We start from the raw sequence: 22,886 nt of genomic DNA on the forward strand, positions 1-22,886 counted from the left end.
TGCCAAACGTGAAAACCTTCAACTTCGCAAAATTAGAATTGTTTGAGTTTCTATGTATGGTTGTCGAAAATTAAGAAAGCTGACAAAATGAGAATCAACTCATTGGAAATGTGGTGCTGGAGAAAACATCTACAGATGTACCAAGCAGTGCCAAAATGACCAACAGAGCAAATCAAGCCTGAATTCTCCCTAAAAGCTAAAATGACTAGACTGAGACTATCATATTTAGCAATAGCAATAGCAAGTACATTTCTATTGCTATTGCTAAATATGACTAAGGAAGGAAGACTAAGAGGTGATTTTGCCAGTTCCTTCCTTTGAAATACAGTTGGCCCTCCACATGTGCGGCTTTGACTTTTGCGGATTTGATTATTTGCAGTTTTGGTTAATGTGTTTTCTTTAGGAATCGCTAGGTCCTCCAGCACGACTTTGCCAGATGTTGGCCACAGAGTTGTGCTGGAGGACCAAAACACACCTCTAGGCATTTGTAGGTCCTCCAGCGTGATTCTATGATCAGCCTCTGGCAGATGTTGACCACAGAGTTGCACTGGAGGACCTGGAGATACCTAGAGAGTTGTTTTCTTAGATTAAAAGAGTAGTGTTGTTGTTTATCTGTGTTTTTTCCACATTCACAGCAATCCTTCACCCCTAATGCCAGCGAATGTGGAGGGACCACTGTATAGCCTATGGTGCCCGGTCTTCATTGGTGATTTCCCATTCTAGGGATCACCTTGCTTAACTTCGAATATCAGACAGGATCTGGTGCCTTTTAGTTATTTAGGCCCTAGGCATAAAGGAACAGAGAGAGAGGAGAGAGAGACCTGTCTGATCATTTTGCAAAGATGTGCCCATTTCCTTTACTAACTAAACAAAAAAGAAGAAGAGGAATGTTAAGCCACCACTAACACACTCTCTTTGGGGACATCAATGAATCTCCTGACTAGCTGAGTGACAGGGCTGGCTGACTTTCAACTGCGGCATTTCGGAGTCCAAGCACCTTCAGGAAGGGAAGTGATGGCATTTTTTAATTTAAAAATGAGTGGGGGTCGATTACTTTGAGAAGAATTAAAAACAACAATGAATCACAAGTGTGAACTGAAGTCGGAAAAGAGCTGCCAGCAAGCCAAAACCCTAGATTGCCTTTCTGGGCTACTTCCTAAGCCTCCATCTCTAATGTTTGATATGCCATTGAGATTTCGGGAACCGTCGTCTTGTTTTTTTCCTTCTCTTCCCTTGGCCTAGTTGCAATGCAGAGAAGCACTGGACTACTGACATCACTGAAAGGAGCCAGCCAGCAGTTGGACACAGCGCCCAGCTAGGCTGGCACAGTTGCCACCAATAGAGGCAAGTATAGAGCTTGTGCCAATGCGGCTTACCTTTTACTTTGATGCCATTTGTTGGGATGAAAAGTTCCACTTTATTTTCTCCCTGCAGTACCTTTGTGACAATGGTCAATGTACATGTGATTTTCCACAACTGCAGACTCTTTTTTGCAAAGAAGCAATGTGCAAATAATCCAACCTTTTCAAAGGGAAATGCTATGATGGAAACCCTGCATCCAGACTGCCTAGCACATGTGGAGTTATGCATTCATTGTGCAATGCCTCCCTTGTGCTGAATGGTGACACTGCACAACTGGGACAGGACATCAACTCTGGAACTGAATGCACAACCAAATATGCAATGGGCACCATGCCCAATGCTTTGTGCAAAAGTATGGGATGGGTCTTTAATGATGTGTTATGCTGTTTTATGGTTTGTACAAGCTCAAGGGATGGCAACGGCAAACCGTCTCTGAAGAAAGTTGCCAAGAAAACCCTAAAATAGGTCACCAAAGTCAGAAAGGACTTGGAAAGCACACAGCACACGCCAACAGCAGCCTTTTAATGAATGTTAATGTTTGTAATGTCTTAACTGTCTAAGTTGTTTCTTTGCTTTTAAACTAACTTTTATATTTATACTTTTATTTTTCCATATCCTTTTTCATCCACATTGTTTTTAAATACTGGGAGAAATGCGGGATCTAAATGAACAAAATAATAATAATAATAATAATAATAATAATAATAATGGCAGCCTGAGATGTACTGGTGGTCTATTCCATATCCAACAGTTCTTAACATCTTCCTTTGCTCATTCCTGGCATGATGCATAGACTGGCAGCCCTGGTTGAAAGTTTGCAGTCAGAAAGGGATTAAATAGCATCCCTGGCCATGCTGTTGAGGTCTGTGTTTCAGCGAGAACATTTCTCTCTCCGTCACAACTCTGCCCTTTGTGAGTCTGCAGTGGAAAGAGAAAAACCTCAAAATGCCAGTCCCTATCTGGATCAACAGTGGGCCTTACGGAAGTGCCTGGGTTCTCGCATCAAGCAGGGATCTGCAACCCAAGCGGCTCTCATCGGAGGAGACAGGCAATGGGAAGGCAACATGCATCCAGCTACGGCAGAGAGGGGAAAGCTCACATTTAGTTAGCTGTTTTGCCTCCATGAGCCACGTGAATCTGTCTCTGGGAAAAGGGTAACCTTGCACAAAATGAGCCCAGGGCCCAGAGGAGCTGGGAATAAGGTTGTGTGTCTGTGTGGGTTTTCCCTCTGCTTCTTCAAATGGCCTCATAGATTTCGATGCCTATAGAAGACTTCTGCAGAAGACGCCTCGGCGAAAGGATATGAGGACTCTAAATTTAGCCTCGCCGGCAGTCATCTTGCATTCATCATTCCTGTGCCTTAACAAAGAGGCAGGACCCACAAGGACTAGCCACAGATGGGAGAGCACCCTCCTTCTCACCCCTCCAGAGATGCAGAAAACAGGAATGGGTAATTTGAAATGAAAAGGTGGAATGCGAGGCAGAGAAAGTGGCCACTTTGAGCCCTTAATTTCCCCCAGAATCCCCCATCCAGGAATACTGGGAGTTGTAGTATAAAACTTTGTAGCCTAGAGGAGGAACTTTCCCCAACGCTGAAAACTGATGGCACAGTGGATCCTTGGTATCCACTGGGGTTTGGTTCAAAGACGCCCCCATGGATACCAAAAGATGCTTAAGTCCCATTAAATGCAGCGGCATGGTAAATGGTGTCTCTTATATAAAATGGCAAGATCAAGGTTTGCTTTTTGGAATTTATACACTTTTGGAATATTTTCAAGACAGGGATGCTTGAATCCGTGGATAAGGAAACTGCGGATACGGAGGGCCAACTGTATTCTGTTGTATGTGGGGAGGATGAGGGTGTATATGTGTGTGTGAGAGAGAATATGTTGCAATGGTTTGAGTGTTGGACTAGGACACTGGGAAATGGGTTCAAATCCCTCCCCAGTCATACAAACCCAATGGCCAACCTTGGGCAAGTCAGCCTTAGCGGAAGGCACTGGCAAACCTCCTTGGGATAAATACATAGAGACATTTTGTGGCACCTTTGAGACTAACTGAAAGAAAGAAGTTGGCAGCATGAGCTTTCCAAAACTTAAGTCCACTTCCTCAGATGCATCTGGAAGGAAGTAGATTTAAGTCTTGGAAAGTTCATGCTTGCATCCATTGCTTCGGGTCCTAGTCTCTGGAGCAGCAGAAAACAAGCTTGTTCCCTCCTCAATATGACATCCCTTCAAGTATTTAAACGGTGACTTCTAGAATAGAGCAGGATAATATTGCCTGCAGAAATCCACTCGATGGACACACGAGACGGCGTTGCTATGGAATTACTATCCTCAAATTTGTGATCAGTTCCCACTCTTGCTGTTTTTAGGAAGAGTGTGAAAACACTTTTCTTCTCCTTCCAAAGTGGCCTCTAAGCTAAGAGAGCTGGGATAAATATGTAAGATACACATATAAATAGGAAACGTGCATATATCGCCTTTTTACACACACACGCACTTGTTCTGACCATGGTTACATTGCACCAATACAGAAGAGGGCCTTAGCATATCTAAAAAAGCATACAAGGACAGACAAATTTAGCAAGCAACAAACAAAACTAACAATAAAAATAAAATAAAACCACATACAAACTGTTTTAACACTGTTTTAACTGCCATGGCCCCTTGATGCTATGGAAATTTGGGATTTGTAGTTTTGTGAGATGTTTAGCCTTCTCCATCAGAGAGAGCTCTGGTGCCGCAACAAACTAGGAATCTCAGGACTAGAGAATATTTGCCTTTGTAAAACTGTGCACCTCCTTTGATATTGCTGGAAGTCTAAGCTTTAAATAGTGTATTTAAATTGTGCAAACTATTTTTTTAAAGGTTGCATGTGGCATTTTTTAAAAAGAGGCTGAAGGTAGCAGGATGTAACAGGAAAGAGCGAGCGAAGCAGAGCCAAATATATAGACTGTCAAGATTTCCCCAAGTGCCCACTAATACTCAGAATCACAAAACTATATATTTAGAGCCCTCCTTGCTTTCGAAATCCCTGTCTCTGGCCCTCGGCAAACGTTAAGCCAAGAAAAGCACTTTAATATTTGGATTAATTCAGATCATACTCAAAGCAGAATCAGTAAGAGGTTTAATATCACTACGCATTAGAGGTCTTTTTGACTTTCTTGCTGTAGTCGGCAAATCGTAATACGGATTATAAAAGATGATCCCAATTTTGTTCAGAATTGCTTTCCAAAGAGCAGTGAGGTTGGAGACGGGTACGAATCCCTATGATGTAGAGGACAGACAGCTCTTGGGAAATGCTATGCTACTCCTTCCCTCTTCCATCCATCTCTGTTTCTTACTCAAACACTATAACTGATGGTGATGATGATCATCATCATCATTTATAGCCAAGAAGAAATCAATAAAACACAACATTATACTATACTAAAATATTAAAACTAATATATTAATATATGAAAGAGAGCCAGTGTAGTGTAGTGTTTTGAGCCTCAGACTAGGACTCTGGAGTCTAGGGTTCAAATCCATGCTCAGCCATGGAAACTCACTGGGTGAGATTGGTCAAGTCACACTGTCTCAGCTTCAGGGGAAGGCAGTGTCAAACCTCCTCTGAACAAATCTTACCAAGGAAACCCCACGATAGGTTCACCATAGCGTCGCCATAACTTGGAAATGACTTGATGGCACACAATAACAACCACACTGGCGACTCACCGAACTGGTGACTCACAACAACCCCCACGAAGAAAAGGTAAATTCTTTGTACTGTATAATTTCTGTATTGCATTTGCTTCTTTTGTGTATTTTTAAAATTTTACTTAGGGCTTTAAGATTGCACCAAATGTTGCAGAAATATGGAACAGTAGAGGCAAAAAGAGTTCTGCAATCCAGTCCTGGACCGGCACTGAATTGGATGCATGGAGCTTTTGAGACAATACACATGTGTCAAGAAATAATGTATAATTTATATTCTTGTTAAATATATATATATATTGACATTTAAAGTGCAATAACTGGCCCCAAAAAACCTGGAAAGAGGTAACGCTAACATTCAAAAACTTGGGTCTGAGTCACTTTGTTTTCCTTTTGCGTCAGGCCTTTTAAGACTGAAAGCAGGGACTGTTTCTTCGTGTTTTTATGCAGGACTTCCCAATCATTGAGCAGAAAGAAAATGCTATAAAGAAGTAATAAATGAATCTGGAACAAACATCAGCAGGAGGATGTAGCTTTTTTATTTGCTTACAAGAGACAGAGAGATTCATTTCACTATTCTGGATGGGAGCTAGATGGTTTTAGAAACAGCCCCAAGATGCTCTGTAGGAATGTCCGAGGGACAATAAAAAATGGACAAATGAAGATTTCCAGACTCCCAGAAAAATCAAATATTTGGAGTTCTAGCGATCAAAATCTGTCTTGGATTTATTCCCTTTTATCCTGCAGTTGTTCTTTTTTGAAAGGAGAACCAGCAAAACAAAAGGGATTTTAATGTTCTTGCATGATTCCCATGTTAGTCACAATGGGAGTGATGCATGAGGACCACATTGTTCAGGTCTCCAGAGGTTAGGAAGTGGAAGAATGCATGAAGACAACCTAATCCACATACAATGTTAGAGCAAGACTGGGCAAAACATGGCAATATTTGTCTCAAATTGCTCCCAAATAGGGGACTTGAGGGAATTTTTGCCACCTATTCAAGGTTAAGGTAGAGCCAGCATGGTCTGGTGGTTTGATCGGTGGACTATGGCTGCATCCACACTGCAGAAATAATTCAGTTTGACACCACTTTAACTGCTATGGCAATCTGGAAACGGTAGTTTGTTGTGACCCCAAAGCTCTCTGTCAGAGGATTAATTGCGGTGCCCAGAACTGGACACAGGATCCCAGGAGAGGTCTGACCAAAACAGAAGAGAGTGGCACTATTACTTCCCTTGGTGTAACATTGGGTAGGTCCTTTCAAGTTTGGACTGAATCCCAAGGCAAAATCATCACATTGTCCATGCGGCTACTGTTTCCCCTGCAAGGATTGCTTTCAATTGGCATGGGCACCATCCTTACTGAGAGCCAGAGTGGCACAGTGGTTTGAAGGCTGGACTATAACTCTGGACACCAGAGTTCGAATCCTGGCTCGGCCGTGGAACGTTAGCTGCAGTCAACCATTTGGAGATAAAAACCTTCTTCTGATTATATGGCCGGTTTTCTCGGAAAAACATAATATCTTGGTTGATTCTCCTTCCCAAAAGGGAGTTTATTTACACAATCTTAGCCAATCGATACTTAATTCTAAGAAGACCCAAACAATTCAATAATGAAAACGGATAATTAAGGAAATTGAAATTTATGTCCGCTCAACAACGTTAGCAGCTTGAAACACAAAACTTAATGGATCTATTTGTCATTATTCCTTATCTAGCATAGAGATTTAAAAAATGAATAGCCAGGAGCCCACATGTGGCCTCAAATACTTTCTGCATTGCCTTTGGATTGGTCTCAATCTCACTCAAGTGCCTCACCAAACTACAAATCCCAGGACTTCTGGGTATCAAACTAGTATAATAGTGCTATGTTTATATTATAACCCCTGATTCCAGGGGTTATGACATAACATATCGGATGGGATCTGTTTATTCAGATGGGAACAGATTCCATCTGATCTTGGAAGCTAAACTGGATCAGCCCTGATCAGTACTTGGATGGGAGCCAACCAACAAATATGGGGTGCTGTAGGCTTTATTTCAGAGGAAGGAACTGGCCAAATCACTTCTGAGCCTTCCTTGCTTAAGATAACCCTACAAGCTGACAGGTGGCTTGAAGGTGCACAAGTACACACATACACACCAATGCACAGAGGATGGGAAATGAACCAGATGAACTTAATCTCTTAACACAGGAAGGCAAAGATGGCTATCACATTGCCGCACCAGACTCTACCAGATCTTGGAAGCTAAACAGGGTCAGCCCTGGTTAGTACTTGAATGGGAGACCAGATATGAATATCAGGTACTGAAGGCTCTAGTTCAGAGGAAGTGGCCAAACTAATCAGATTCATGGGATCACCATAAGTCAACAGACAACCTGAAGGCCCATGCACACAGTGATGGGTCCAGTGATGTAAGCCTTGGCTCTAGACTGTGTGTCAGACTGTATTTCTCTATAGGAGCCTGCCTGAGTTTTGCGATACTCATGGAAAGGCTTTCTCTTGGTCCCACCACCATCTCAGGTGAGGACACACGAGAGTGCTTTGAACGGTTTGGAAATTTGCAGAAGAGTTGGCAAAGACTGCCTAGTCAGCCCTCTCATTCACCCTTAAAATGTGTTTTCTAAGCTTGAGGGTTGCATGACACACCATCTGGGCATTGACTTGCTAATCCAGGTTGCCTCTAGCAAAGAATAATAATAACTTTCAGCCCTTGCAATTTCTTAAACAGTCTGTGCAAGGTCAGCTCAGGCTGCAGCAACAGAGAAGGATGCTTCTGTCTCAGGAAACTCTTTCTTTGTTAGAATGGGGTGATCTCCTCCTCCTTTGCTCAGGAAAGCATCAACAGTTTCAGAACAAGAGGCAGAGGACCAGTGATGTAGACTTGACACGACTGACATAGACCTGGCTTGGACTTAAGTCGCTTCAATGACAACTTGGGCTCAAATTGACAAATGATTCACTTACTCACCTTGGGACTTCTACACTGGACCCTTCACATTTGCTGGGGTTAGGAGTAAGGGACTCCCATGAATGTAGAAAAATAAAAACAACACTATTCTTTTTATCTGAGAGAACATTGTTCTAGGTACCTTTAAGTCCTCCAGTGCAACTCAGTGGTCAACAACTGTCAGATGTTAATCATAGAATCATGCTGGAGGAGCTACAAATGTCTAGAGGAGTGTTTCTCTAGGAGCTTCTTGGTTCTATAGCACAACTCTATCATCAACTTCTGGCAGAGCTGCATTGGAGGATCCAGAGATCCCTAGGAAACGACAAAGCCACAGATATGGAGGGCCAACACCTCTTGCCTCCAGCGGCGACATGGCAATATGTCCATAATTTCCCCTTGTTATTTCTTAACAGGTCTTTAAAAAATAAAAAGGGAAAGGAAAGAAAGCTGCTCGGTGTTGGCAGGCGTTTACTCCTAACCGCTTGCTTTAAAAATGGCTTGGTATCTAAACATATCGAAGGGATGTGCGTCTGTAAATCGTCATCCCTCGCCGAAGCTGATCATCTTTCTCTCTACTTGACTATAAATGGCCTAGTCAGAGAGAAAGGTACCCGACAAAAACAACCCTGGCATACAGATTCCTTGGGCAAAAGGAACTGTCAACTTAAATGGGCATCCCAAGGTGGGCAACTGAACAAGGGCCAGGGGCCAATTTCCCTGGCAGATCTATCCTTGCAGATCTATCCTTACAGATCTATCCTCTTCTTTTTGCTGTGTTCTCATTCCCTTGATCACTTTGCTTTTCCTCTTTTGTTTGGATGCCTGGACTGCACTAAATGTGCAATTCAAGTTTTAGGTCATTGCAAACAATTTTGGGACTGAAACAAAATGTCATCGGGGCTGAATTCATGTCGGGGAGATGTCAGTGACCTCATTTTGCAGCTCTCTCTTACAGCCCTGGGTTTCATCCAACATGCATTTTTTTTTATTTTTGCATTTCATTTCATTTTTATGCCACCTTTCTCCCAGAAAGGGACCCAAGGTAGCTGACAAGATAAAACAAAATTTTACTCTCAGCTCTCCTTAATACCAGTCATATCATTGATATGACCCAGGAAAAAGGACTTCATATTTATTTGTATCTCGAAACTTAAAGTGTTGCTGCATTAAGATTGAGGAGATTGCAGGGGGGTTGGACGGTTGTTGTTTTGCTTTCTTTTCATGCATGGCATTTATTTATAAACCTCATTAATTCCTTGCCTCTCTGTCCTCAGACATTCAAGGTGACATCCATAATAATTAATATAATCTCAGCAATAAGCGGAAGAGAAGAAAGCACGGACAAGTAAAGAAGATGAGAGAAATTAGGTAGCCACGCTCTCTTTAAGAGTGGGCTCCCTCCTTACCAGCTGAGACACTTGGACTCGGACGTCGCTTGTTTCCAGGGGACACTCGCTGGACACCGGAAGCTTGCCCTCCAAAACAGACTGGTTTTCCCTGTATTTATTGGCTCGGACAGGTAGCGACAAGAAATCTCTCCCAGGGATTTTGAGATCTGCTGAGAGGTGGGTTTCTCCATTCCGGTCCTGAGAAGAACAAGAAAGTATAACTGTAGCAAAAAAGACCCTTGGGTAGGGTTGCCAACTGAAGCAAGCAACCTGGTTTATGTACCTCTAATGGCCCAGTCAAGGAGGACATTTTTGCAGATACAGCTGCCGAAATCCCCTCTTCTACACTACTGTTGTTGCTGTTGTCGTGTGCCTTTGTGTCTCGTTTCTGACTCATGGCAACCCTAAAGGGACCCTATCATGGGGTTTTCTCCACAAGTTTCATCAGAAGGGATTTGCCCTTGCCATCCCCTGAGGCTGAGAGAGTGTGCTTGCCCAATGTAACCGAGCGGGTTTTGTGGCCAAGCCAGGAATCAAACCCTGGTCTCCAGAGTTGTAGATGTTATGGATTTCAGCTTCCAGAATCCGTGGCCATTGACCAAGCTGGCTGGGGCTCCTGCAAGGTAAAGTCCAAAACACTTTGAGGACCAATGTTTGGGAAGCTCTGGAATAATGCAATAAAGGCTCTATGAAATCCAGAGCCAGATAATATCAACATGAAGGAGACAGTGTCTTTGAGGAGTGGGACAGGACTTCCATGCTTTGTCTAAGAATTGGTGCCCATGTTGCAAGAAAGATGTAAGGAGAGGGAGGAAGGGAGCAGAAGAATGAGAAGGAGGGAAAAAAGAAAGAAAGAAAGAAAGAAAGAAAGAAAACAAATGACCCTGCAAGGAAGAGATGATGTTCAAGAGCAATAAAACATTTCCAGAGCGGGCTTAGTGTATAGGACTGAACTTAGGTTTGCTCCCGAGAGAAGCCGATAATCACAGCCATTAATTTCTCGCTGCCAGTGTTTCACAAAGGGACTGTTCTCTAAGCTCAAGGCCTTCATCTCATACAACATCAAGGCTTCTGTTGACTTCTGGCTCCCAGAACATGGAGTCCTACAGTAATGGGATGCATCTAAGCTGCCGGAAATACGTTTATGTGTGAAGCGAGGGAGATGGGAGGACCAACCCTTTATCTTCCGTACAAAGGATATATTGCAAAAGAAGCACAAATAGAGTCCCCTTTTGGCCTGCCTGCTTCTCTAAATTATCGAGGAGTAATCCCCTTGATTCTAGCAGTATCTGCTCATTGCACTTTCCCCAGCTACCACAATCCTCGGACAAGCTGTTGGTTTAATACTGCAGAAATAATGAAGTTTGACACTGCTTTCAATGATGGTTCAATGCAATGGACTTCTGTGATCTGTAGCCTTCTCTGTCAGAGAGCTCTGGTGCCACAGCAAACTAAAGATCCCAGGATTCTACAGCATGGAGCCACGGCAGTTAAAGTGGCGTCAAACTGCATTGTTTTTGCCGTTCAGCTTAGACAGAGGGAAGATGCCTATCGACTTTTCCAACACTCAGCCTGAGGCCCACCATTCTCTGCTCCCAGCCAACATCTCCTTTTACCTTTTCCGATGGAAATCTCAGGAGATCGAGGCTGTTCATCCTGGTCCTCTGAGTCCTCTTTGGTCTGGCCCCTGAAAGATACAATAAAAAGAACAGCCATTTTATTTATGTGTTAGCTGCATTAGTGCCCCGGCTTTCCTACAAGCTCAAGAAGGCATAGTAGTACTTGGCTCTTTCCTCTTCTACAGATTATTTTCACAACAACACTGTGATGGAGGCTAAGCTAAGAGAATGCTGTTTGACCATGGAATATGGTGCCTCAGAGAGTGGTGGAGTTTTCTTCTTTGGAGGCTTTCGACTGGAGGGCCATCTGTTGGGATTGCTTGTGCTGTGTCTTTTTGCATGGCAGAATGAAGTTGGGTTGGAAGGCCTTTGGGGTCTCCTCCAACTCTGTGGTCCTATGGTTCTGTGACCAGAATTGTTCTGATGAACTTAGCTAGTGGGCATGCTTTTGCAAGGGCCACTTAGCAGCAAGGGAAGGCAGAGAAAAAACCTACCATCTCCAAGCATCACATTTCTCCAGCGCTTTGGTTCTTTCATGGCTGTCTGTGGCCTCATTCCTCATGCTACCATCTCCTACACCAGCATAGCTACACCTTGTGAAGCTGATGGCAGGTCAGAGAAATCATACCTAGTTTTTGTATAGCTGCAAGTGAGCTATCTATGGTGCTATTGTTCAGCACCTTGGATAACTCATTTAAAAGTTAGTCCCTGTGGCTCCCAAACTTTGGTCCCCCCAGAAGTACTGACTGTTGGCCAACCTGCCTAGGACTTCTGGAGACTGAAGTCCAAAACACCTAGAAGACCAGTTTCGAAACCAACAATACTGGACCAAGATCTAAAACCTGTCTCATGTAACTAGGAACCACCAGTTTTTGCCGGCATGCAAAACCAACTGTATCCCAGCTGCTACATCTCAGTGAAAAACAGAGATATGGTAAGAAACAGGCTAATGTCTTTGAAAGCTCATGCTACCAACTTCTTTCTTTCAGTTAGTCTCAAACGGTATTACAAGATCATTCTGCATATTGAATTTCCAGAGATATATAATGCTAGGCTTCATCTGCAATGCAGAAACAATGCAATTTGACATCGCTTTAACTGCCATGGCTCATGGGGTTTATAATTTTGTGAGATATTTAGCCTTCTCTGTCAAAGGGCTCCAACGCCACAACAAACTACAAATCCCAGGATGCCACATCATTGAGCCATGAAAGGTAACATGGTATCAAACCACTTTATTTCTGCAATCAGTCTTGCTCCAAAACTAGGTGCACTTCCATGCCTCTCCAAGGGTTCTTGTGGTGCTGGACACTGACACATGACACTGCTATAAGACCAGCTTTAGTGCTGGTAAATGATGCAGCAAATGATACATAGAAGGGGAGCAGCCCTTTCACTGATGGGGTTCAGATTCCTCTGACAGCCAAGAGTAGAATTGGGTCCCACAAACAATTTTGGAGTATTGCGGATTTCTGAGTAAGGGAGACTCTACCTGTAATTGTCACTCGCTTCGACTTTCCTTTAGTCAGCATTGGAAACCATCTCTGCATTTCCCCCTATGACCTTGGATCTATTCGTTTGACATAATTACAGCATTTCAATATCACTTTAATTGTCATGGTTTGTAATTGCTGAGACACCAAGATTTCTCTGCTTGGAAAGCTCTCTCCCCTGAAACCGAGTCTCTCTCGTTGTGTGCCTTCAAGTCACTTGCTGATTTTTGGCGACTCCACGAATCTACGATACACAGTTTAAATAATTTATCCTTCATTCTCTCTTTTTTCACTAGGGTTGCTTGATGTCAGGACCTGTCCCTGAGTCTCCAGTTTTTATGGGTCATCTCCAGGTGGAAGACAGGGGTGCAAATTCTCCTGTTTTGGTGGACTCAGTTCTGGATGAGAGGAAAGGCCTATGTTCAGATCTATAGCTCATCTAGCAGAGCTGCATCTTGATACAATTTGTAAGCATTAATTGATTTACTGCAATGTGGAAAGACACTTGAGTTTCTATGGATTTACTTAGTTAGCTTGCTTCTTCTCAGTCGTTGTGGTGCCAGGACTCACCCTCCACTCAGCTCTGCATCCACCTTTGGCTAGAAGCAAGTAGCCTGCATGAAAGTTTCCTTATCCTGTCTCCCTAAGGAAGTGAAAAGGAATAATCTCCTCATTTCACCTCAATCTGGAAACAGTCCCATCAGCTAAGGTTTCTGTCTCAATTTCCAAACAGGAAAATATGTTTCTGCATACATGTGTTGCAATGAACAATAATTTCCAAAGAATACACTGATTCATTCACACTCTCTCTCTGTGCAGCTACATTGCAGAAATAATGCAGTTTCACATCACTTTAACTGCCATGGCTTCCATCCTACAGAATCCTGGGATTTGTAGTTTGGAGAGTCACCAGCGCTCTTTGGCAGAGAAGGCCCAAGGCCTTGCAAAACTAAAAAAACAAACAAACGGGATTCCATAGGATGGAGCTATGATGCTTAAAGTGGTATCAATGTGCATTAGTTCTACAGTGTAGATGAACAAGTCCTGAGAAACTGCGGTTGGTACTTCATCCAAAACACTTACTGACATCACTAGTGGCCATCCTTAAGTCTCAGGGTTAAGCCTGGAAATCTCAAGCCCTGGAAAGACCCTGAAATGTCAAGCCTACTTCTCAGGGTCCCTTGGGAACCATAATGCAGGGGAATAGACTAGTACTCCCTAGCAGATAATTCTTAGTACCCAATTGGACTACAAACCTCAAGATTCCTTACAGTGACAGTTACAATGGAATAAAACTGACATATCTGTTAGTATTTACACTCCTAGCTATCTGTAATGAGCTGTTTCTTTAAAAAGGCATTGAAGGCATATGAAGTTTTAAAAGCAAGATAATGAGGGGGTGGCAAACATTTATTCGTTTAATGCAACTAGGAGGATGTCCTTGGACTTTCTAATGTCATTTTTAAAAGGCGTTGTGACAGAATTGGATTCCTCCTCCCCAGTTTTATGCCATTTTACCTAAGGCTTGGGTTTTTTTTTTTGGGGGGGGGGGAGAAGTAACAAAAAGCAACAGCAATGCAGTTGGCAATACCCCCAAGTTACATTGTTGTGGGGAACAAAGATTAATCACTTTTCAAATGCGACACTGTTCCAAGTCTGGAGAAAAGAAGGAACAAGACAACAAATTATTTAATGAAATGGAATAATAGTTGGCATGTTGGGAATGTGCTTATTTTCCAGAGGAGGACTAATGATGGATGCTATATGAATGCATTACGCAGGTTGCCATGTGCCTCGCATTGGCCCCAGGAGCAATGGACCACTTAACTAAAGATGCTCAGAAAAATGTAACTGGGTGCCAAGTGCAAGTCCTCCCCGTCCATTGTGTCTTCCTCTCTTAAGAGCAAAGAGAGCTTCTGAAATCAAGACATCGATAAAGAGAGAGAGCTATTTCCAATGGCTTTTAGATTATGCTGAGGAGAGGGAAAACTCAGTGTTCTGGGACCAGGGTTCCCCTCTTGAATTTGGCCTCCCAGAGAGCAAAGAGAAATGGGTCCGATGAAATAAACACAGGTAGTTCTATGAAAATCCCCCTGGGCATGTGTATAATTAATACAAATTAACCATTTACAGGTTGAGGCTTCTGTATCCGAAATGCTTGGGGCCATAAGTGTCTTGGAATATTTACATATACTGTTGGTCCTCCACATTTGCAGCTTTGGCTTTTACGGATTTGATTATTCATGAATATGATTTGTATGTTCCTTCGAGGAACCTCTAGTTCCTCCAGCATGACTCTGTGGTCAACGTCTCCCAAAAGTCACACTGGAGGACCTGCTAGAAAGTCCTCGAGAGAACATTTTCCTAGGCATCTGTAGGTCCCCCAATGCAATTTCATAGTGAATATCTGGCAGATCTTGACCAAATAATTGCTCTGGAGGACCTAGAGATCTTTATAGTTCTCTAGATCTTTATAACCTGTACCAGATTTACCAGTCTACTGGTTTGGAAAGCACCAGTCACCATTGACAAAAAAAAAAAAAAACATATAACACAATATGCAAGCAGCTCCATTCAAGGAAGCACCTTCTCCTTCTCGACCTGCCCACAATTGATTGAAAGTGTCCACTATCTCAAAGTTTAGAGAGCTATTTTAGGTATCATCCTAATATTACGGCACTATCACCCGCAAAGAAATCTGCCAGATCCCACAGCTTGTAAGTGGCCCTTGGAAACCATTTAGTCAAATGTTCTGACTGCCAAACACACCACTTAGAACAGCCATTATTACGCCTTGCCATTGCTATCTGAAAGGAATTCCATTGTTTTACTGATGATACGTGTTTCAGATTTTATGGTTTGCAATTGCAGCGATCACACTTTCGCTCTCTGAGTCAGCAGTTCTTTTTCAAAGGGTGCATTCAAACATTTCCAAAACGTTACGTGTGTATGCACACAAACACACGGCCGGTTTTCCGTCACCTCCTGCCTCTCCACTAAGTGCAATTAAAGTGGCCAAAGTACTGAGGAGCTTTTATCTCTCACCCGGATGATGGGATACGGGGTGAGAAAAGCAAGTGGGAACACCCCGGCCCAACAAAAATAGTTCTCAAAGTGCCTGAGCTGAAGTCTCACTCAGAATTAACTCACTCCCTTTGACACACACTCTCTGTAACATCAATTCCTATTGATTCATGCAACATTTCTACAATTGCAAAGAACTTTCCCATCACAGTTTGTCAGCTCAGCCACAATCTCATGAGCTCGACAATCCAGCGAGGCAGGATTTATAGACTGGAAACCAAAGCGGAGAACACACCATTATTGCTAAGACCAAAAAAAGGTGTCCAGAGGTGAGACCGAACACCAGCTCTCATCTCCAAAACCCCAGATCGACTGACTTATACCATCACCAACCCCCCGACGCTGCAAGAGGAGATGAATCAGATAATATTTATGATGTAGATGAAGCAAGGAATATAAAGGTTGGTTTCATGTCTTCTTCTGAATTCTAGACTAAGAAAATGTTACATACCTAAGAGTTGAAAAGGCTCATGTGTCTCTCCGGGGCTGGACATCTTTAGAACAGATCCCAAAAGCAACATCAGGTTCCTTTCTAATAGTTCCTTACAATTGCCGTCTTCAGGTTATCCCTCCAACCATCCATACCCCAAACCTGCCACTAGTGATCCAGGATAGTCTTGATATTCAGAGTTAAAAAGAACCATAAATGGGGTCCTATTTTCCTATTTCTCTCTGATGAACCACCACCCTCTGACTTGAGAGACCCAACAGTTGGAGAGGAAAAATAAAACCTCATGCATTACTCGGGACTTTTCTCCTCCCTCCACCCTCCTCCACATAGTTATTGGCATGTTTAGCAGAAGGTACTGCAGACAAGCAGAAAACCTCAGGGGCATTTCTAAATGCTTGCTCTGTCTTTAAGGGTTTCTCAAGGTCTCTAATCTAGTGAGTCCAAACTTCCTGGAGAACATCAACTGAACAACTTAGCTGACTAGCGCTATTCATCCCTATTTTTAGAAACGCAGAGGACAGTTTGCAGATTTTTCAAACCATAATGCAGTAATTCTTTATTTAAAAACATACCCCCACCAGTTTGCCATTGGCTCAATGCTGTGGAATTCTGGGATTTGCAGTCATAGCGCTTCTCCACAACAAACTATCAGGTCCCCATAACATGGAAGATCCCAGGATCCCATAGCATGGAGCCATGGCAGCTAAAAGCCATGCATTATTTCTGCAGTGTGGATGCAGCCATAGTTGCAAGACAGCATTAACCGATAGGGAGAACTGTATAGTATCAGCAAAACTCCCATCTTCAGTGTTCTGTGAATAAGAAAGAAACACATATGAAATAGAGGTCTTCACATTTGGGGGAACTCAGAACATTAACTGGCGCTGTAGGTATGCAAGCTATTTCTGACTTATGCCTAAGGCAAACCTATTTTGGCAAGGTATGTTCTGAGGGAGTTCACCACTATAACCTTCCTCTACGGCTGAGAGAGTGTGACTTGCCCAAGGTTTCCATAACTGAGCAGGGATTTGAACCCTGGTCACCAAGAGTCCTAGTCCACTGTTCAAACCAGTACCCCATACTGGCTCTCCAGAATATCCCAAATTTGGTTATTTTGATTTTCAAATACAGGTTTGGCACAGTTGTAGCAGCAGACGGAAAGAAAGAAAGAAAGAAAGAAAGAAAGAAAGAAAATCTTTAGGCTATGCACAAGGAAACTAAACATCTGGGGAAAAACAAATGAAAAGGGTACCCAGTAAGACGGAGGGATGGAGCAGAAGCTCTCTCTCCAGAGATATTCATTTGCATTATCTCCAGCTTTCCTACTTCAGCCTCCATTTCAGTTCCCACTCAGGAGGGAAATGTTTATGGGGCACTTAGAATGGACTGCTGGGAAATCTCCCTGGCCAAAAGCCACAGAGGCTTTTCTGAACTGGCACAAGAGAGCACCCATTTGTCAGCTGCTTCCATTTCCTCTCCTGGATGCTCACGATGCACCTTTCTTGCACATCAGGAAGAAAGGGAATTAGGGCTAACATTGCATGCCAATGGTGATGCCTGCATGGAGGAAAAGAAACACCCCCACTTCATTCCTGCATTGACCTGTTCAGATGGAAAAGAGCAAAACAGGCAAAACACGGGTCCAATCTGCGCTCCAATCTGGAGTAAAAGGAGCCCCCTCTTGGCTCCAGATCAGGGCAGGAACTTGGGAGGATCCCCTGTATGTGCGGATTGTGCACCAGTGTCTGGAGTTCTTCCTGCCTGGAACTTCCAACATCTCACCGCAACCCTTTCACTTGCAAGTTCACCCAGTTCCTCCAGCTCCATTCCTTTTAGAGATGTGCAAAACAACCACATGTGTGCACATTAGCACAAACATTCCTTCCGCAGATGTGCAAATTGATTGCACAAGTGCACATTGGCGCAACCACTCCTTTTGCAGACGTGCAAATTGATCACACAAGGGCACATTAGCACAACCAGAATTTCTCCACCATTTCTCAGAATTTCCCAGTGCAATGCTCCAACCACTACACAATGCTGCTTCTCCTTAATATGTGTATGTACATATAATGCTGGTACTGGAGCAGTGGCCCTTTTAGTCTCACAGGCGGTGAAAAGGTTTGCAGACTGTTTGAATGTTGGAGACCAGGGCTCAATTCCCAGCTCGGCCTTGAAACCCATTGGGTGACTTTGGGCAAGTCACACTCTCTCAGCCTCAGAGGAAGACAATGCAAACCTCCTCTGAACATACGTTGCCAAGAAAATCCTATGACCTTGCGGCTGTAAATGTTCAAGTTGGAAACGACTTGAAGGTGCACAACACACACATACAGGCTTCTTCTGCGCTGCAGAAACAATCCAGTTAGACACCTCTTTAACTGCCATGGCTCTGTGCTATGGAATCCTGGAAACTGTAGTTTGTTGTGGCACCAGATCTCTGACAGTGAAAGTTAAATGTCTCACAAAACTGCAAATCCCAGAATTTCATAGCACTGAACCAGAGCAGTGAAACTGGTGTCAAACTGGATTATTTCTACAGTACGGATGCAGCCCTAGTTCACTTTTTTATTATCAGCAGGATGGTCTTGATGTGTGACTATTCCTCACATCTCTACTCTCCACTTTAGTAGACTCATTGAATCAATGGGACTCATGGCAGCGTCAACCTACCAAGATCCCAATGATACAATGCGGCTGCCCCCATTGGGATAGGCAAGTGCATTTAAGCCCTGACCGGCATTATCCAGGTTTCAAGGTATAAGCTTATGTCCATTTTAGTAACAAAAACTCTGACCCTTGTAACTTCAAGAGGATGCAAATATGTACACAGCTAACAGACCAAAGTTGGAGAGGTCAGAGAACTGAGTTAGAAACTGCTTGGCTGGGAACAGAGATCAAGAAGATCAAAATGTGACCTCGTCTTTTGAGCTTTGCTCCGACATTTCCAGAATCCACATGGAACTGGCGTAATCATTTGCCTCTCTTCGTCGTCTTCCCAAGAGGGGCATTCAAAGTCAAGCAAGGAAAAAAAGGATCATCCTTTAATGCTCAAAGGACAAAAAACAGCCTTCAAAACTGGAGTGATAACTCATCCGAAGGTCTAATTAGCTTTCAGGGTAGGGATGTAAATCGTGGCTTGTTTAATCTTGTGTTTTGAGATCATGAATGAATGCATGATCTCAAAACACGTTCAAGGCATGCAGAGTTTTATCCCGGGTCTATTTGCATTGGTTATTCACACTGCCAACAAAACAATGCAAATCTGAAGAGAAAAAAAACATTGAAGGGGAACCTGACATTATCATGGGTTATGTATATACTTAAATTCAACCCAGATTCATCCTGGATTATTTTCACTGTCAGGACTGGGCCTTATTTTACTGAGCATTTCAAAGCTGATAGGAATGTACTTCCCTTAGTGAGCAGTTTAGATCCCAAAACAACTTGTGAGGAAACCACACAGCTACACAAACAGAAAGTGGCCCTGGCTAAGCTTTCTGAGGCTGGGGTGCATTTTTGTTCGGATCAGATCTGAAGGGCTGCATTCAAGAGGGAGCAGCACTTTGCAGCTGCAAAAACACAAGACAAAATTTGAGAGTCATCAAAACACAAGTGCAAACTCTTCTGCCCTGCTTTATGGCTTCTTTTGGGCACTACAGCAAAACACCTTCCTTAAAGTACTGTTTACAGTCCCAAATCTTCCTTGTCATGGTTTGTTTTGGCAGGTGAATTTTCAAACAGGAAAACAGGAGCTCCAGGACTCAAGGAGGCATGGAATTTTCTCATCTGGAAGCTCTCCTGACTCTTAAAATCGCAGAGGCAAACATACTCCCTATGACATTTCATAGATGGAAACTGGTGTGGCCAAGCTACATCAGCAGAATGTAGTCAAGAAGATGGCCAAAGTTTTGACGGAGGAAAAACTCACAAGCCAGGAGAAGCCGCAGCAGTTTGCTTTTGCCCAAAGCCTACTGGGAAGGACAAGATTCCACCTCCCCTTTGCTGAGTTAACTGAATGAAAACTACTTTGTGCTCAGGTCTGCAGCAACTGAAGTGAGATGAGAACAAAGAGAGAAGGAGGAAGAGAGAAAGATACTTTAAAGACAGTGGGAAAAAATGGGAGGACAGGGGATTAATCCTCTGCCAATATGGGACTGGGCAATATGCAACTATAGCTTGGACACAGAAGAGGGAAAATAGGAGGAAGGAGTATCAACAATCTAAGATATGCAGATGACACCATAATACTACCAGATGACACCAGAAATAGTCCCTGTACCTTGGATCAAACGTCGATCAGAATGGAGACTGCTGCAGTCAAAAAATCAGAAGACTAGAAATGGGGTGGGCAGCTATGAAAGAACTAGTAAAGGTCCTCAAGAACTAAGACATACAACTCAGCACACAAGTCGGAATCGTACAAGCCATGGATGCGAGAATTGGACAGTTAAGAAAACTGATAAAAAGAAAATAAATTCATTGGAGATGTGGTGCTGGGGAAGAGTGCCGAGGATACCGTGGGCATCCAAAAAGACAAACAAATGGATCACAGAACAGATTAGGCCTGAGAGCTCCTGGGAAGCCAAGATGACTGAAATGAGACTGTCGTACTATGGCCACATTGTGAGAAGACATGGGTCATTAGAAAAGACCGTAATGCTAGGAACGGTGAAAGGAAAGAGAGATAGACCACACACTAGGTGAATGGACTTCATCAGGGAGGCCATAGGCATCAATCTGCAAGTACTGAGAACAGTAGTGGAGGACAGGGAGTATTGGAGATGTCTCATCCATAGGGCAGCCATTGATCGAGATCAACTCAAGGGCAGTTAACAACCATACAGAACAGTTGGAGGGTATGAGATCCATGCCGCCAAGTAAGCATGGTTTGTTTTATTTCCAGCCAGTGTGATTGTTGTGTAGTGGTTTGAGTGTTGGACTAGAACTCTGGGACACCAGGGTTCAAATTTAATGGCAAATGGGGCAAAGCACACTCTATCAGCCTCAGAGGAAGTCCATGGCAAACCCCCTTTGAACAAATATTGCTAATTAATCCCTGTGATAGGGCAGTCTTAGGGTTGCTGTAAGTCGGAAATGACTTGAAAACACACAACAACAAACTTGTGATCCCACTCCTTTTGCCTTTGGTTCCATCCACCGCAGGAAATTGTTTCCTTTCTTCAGAAGCTGAAATAAATTGCATATTTTTGTCCTATCCGGCTATGTCACTAGTAGCAGCCCATCACTTTCTCTCTACACAAAGCATCCCGTGGACAGGATCAAAATCCTAGATTTAGGAAAGAACACCAAGACCTTGCCCCTGGATTCATCCTTGAACGCTCTGAGCCTGTTGCAACAATAAGATGCTCCTTGAAATGAATGAAACAGCCAGACGCACCAGAAATCCCAGAGAAAGGAGCTAAAGGGGTAATTAACCCAGACAGCATCTTGAATCAGCTAAACAACTATAATTAGTGCAGCTCAACCACGTCCTTCAGCTGGGCTGAGATAAACAAGGCTTTTCCCTTGCTGTGTGCATTTCCCGTCCCTTTAAGTGCATTGTCTTCATGATCACAGCAAGAATAACTATTCTCCCAATCATTCCAAAAAGCATTTGAACCAACATGCTGTGAGACGTTTGAGTGTTGCACTCCAGGTGACAAGGAAGTGAATCCTCTCTTGGCCATAGAAACCCACTGAGCAAGTCACACTCTCTCAATCTCAGAGGCAGGCAAGGGCAAACCCTCGCTGAACAAAGAAACCGGTGACTCCTTTCATGGTTGAGCAGGATTCACACTCTGGTCTCATAGTGACTTAATCCGACGCTCAAATCACCTTTGACTAGGGAACCTTTTGACTAGGAAACTGAAAATCTTTCATTCTCAATTGCACCAGATTTATCCAAAGTCCACTTTTAATAAACTAATATTTAGATTAATATTTATTTATGCCCTGTCCTGGATTTGAAGATCTCAGGGTAGCACACAATAATTTAAAATACAGAATAATAATTGAAAATATTTGTATTTTCCTTCTTCTTTGTTTCATGTCAGGATGCAAGATGCTGTATTTATCTCTTGCTCTAAAATTCACATTATTTCTTTAAAAACCTCCACATTTCCATAATTTCCATAGATATGCTTATATACGTATACACTTATATATATACTTATATACTTATACATTTATATATGCAATTTTCTTAATTTATGCACTCTCTTATGCACAGGTAAAGCAAGTTCCTGGGTATTATTGCTTTTCAAAAGTGATGCACATTTTAAATTGTTTGCATTTCAAAACACATCCACCCTTTCGGGCACATTTTACACTTTCCAACTACCCCTTGCTTTAACCCTCACAAATGTGCCAGTGCTCCAGGTGACATGCACATTTCCTTGCAAGCTGTCTTGGGTGTGAGTGCGCTACTTTCTCCGAGGCTGTTGAACTCCATTAGATTTCTTCCCATCCTTACTTTGAATTCACAAGGTGAGGCGAGCAGGTGGGAGGGTAGAAAAAGTAACTTACATCAAGCCTTGCCTTTCCCTCTCAGGAACTGAGTAGCTATGGTGATGCCATTTCTTGGCAATATAAAGCCAAAATAGATAGTAGGAGGAGGAACAGGGCAAAGAGACCCACACTGCTGTGTGGGACAACGGACCCCTGTTTTCTCAAGCCAGTTGGCAGTCGGGATTCATAGCACAGCGTTCCCTGGCTGAAGGTGTGTGCTTTCCTTGCAGGGTGGAGTTTGCTGATCTCGGTCTCCTTGGAAGTGTGCAAACAAGACAGAGAAAGCCTTCACTGTAGAGCTTTAAGGGGGTAGCTGTTTACTCTGGA

General features: G+C 43.2%; 1 protein-coding gene across 1 annotated transcript in view; it reads right to left on the reverse strand.

The window, feature by feature from the left end:
• GPSM1 (G protein signaling modulator 1) overlaps positions 1-22,886 on the reverse strand; it is a 77,507-nt gene that overhangs the window by 24,102 nt on the left and 30,519 nt on the right. The window contains exons 10-11 of the mRNA XM_089535132.1: positions 11,019-11,089; positions 9,421-9,600 (exon numbers count right to left, since the gene is read on the reverse strand). Coding sequence (XP_089391258.1) covers positions 9,421-9,600; positions 11,019-11,089 — 251 coding nt within the window. The remainder of the gene's footprint in view (positions 1-9,420; positions 9,601-11,018; positions 11,090-22,886) is intronic.

This window comes from Sceloporus occidentalis, unplaced genomic scaffold (assembly GCF_023333645.1).
Source record: "Sceloporus occidentalis isolate IW3139 unplaced genomic scaffold, rSceOcc1.0.p SCAF_8, whole genome shotgun sequence".
NCBI lineage: Eukaryota > Metazoa > Chordata > Lepidosauria > Squamata > Phrynosomatidae > Sceloporus > Sceloporus occidentalis.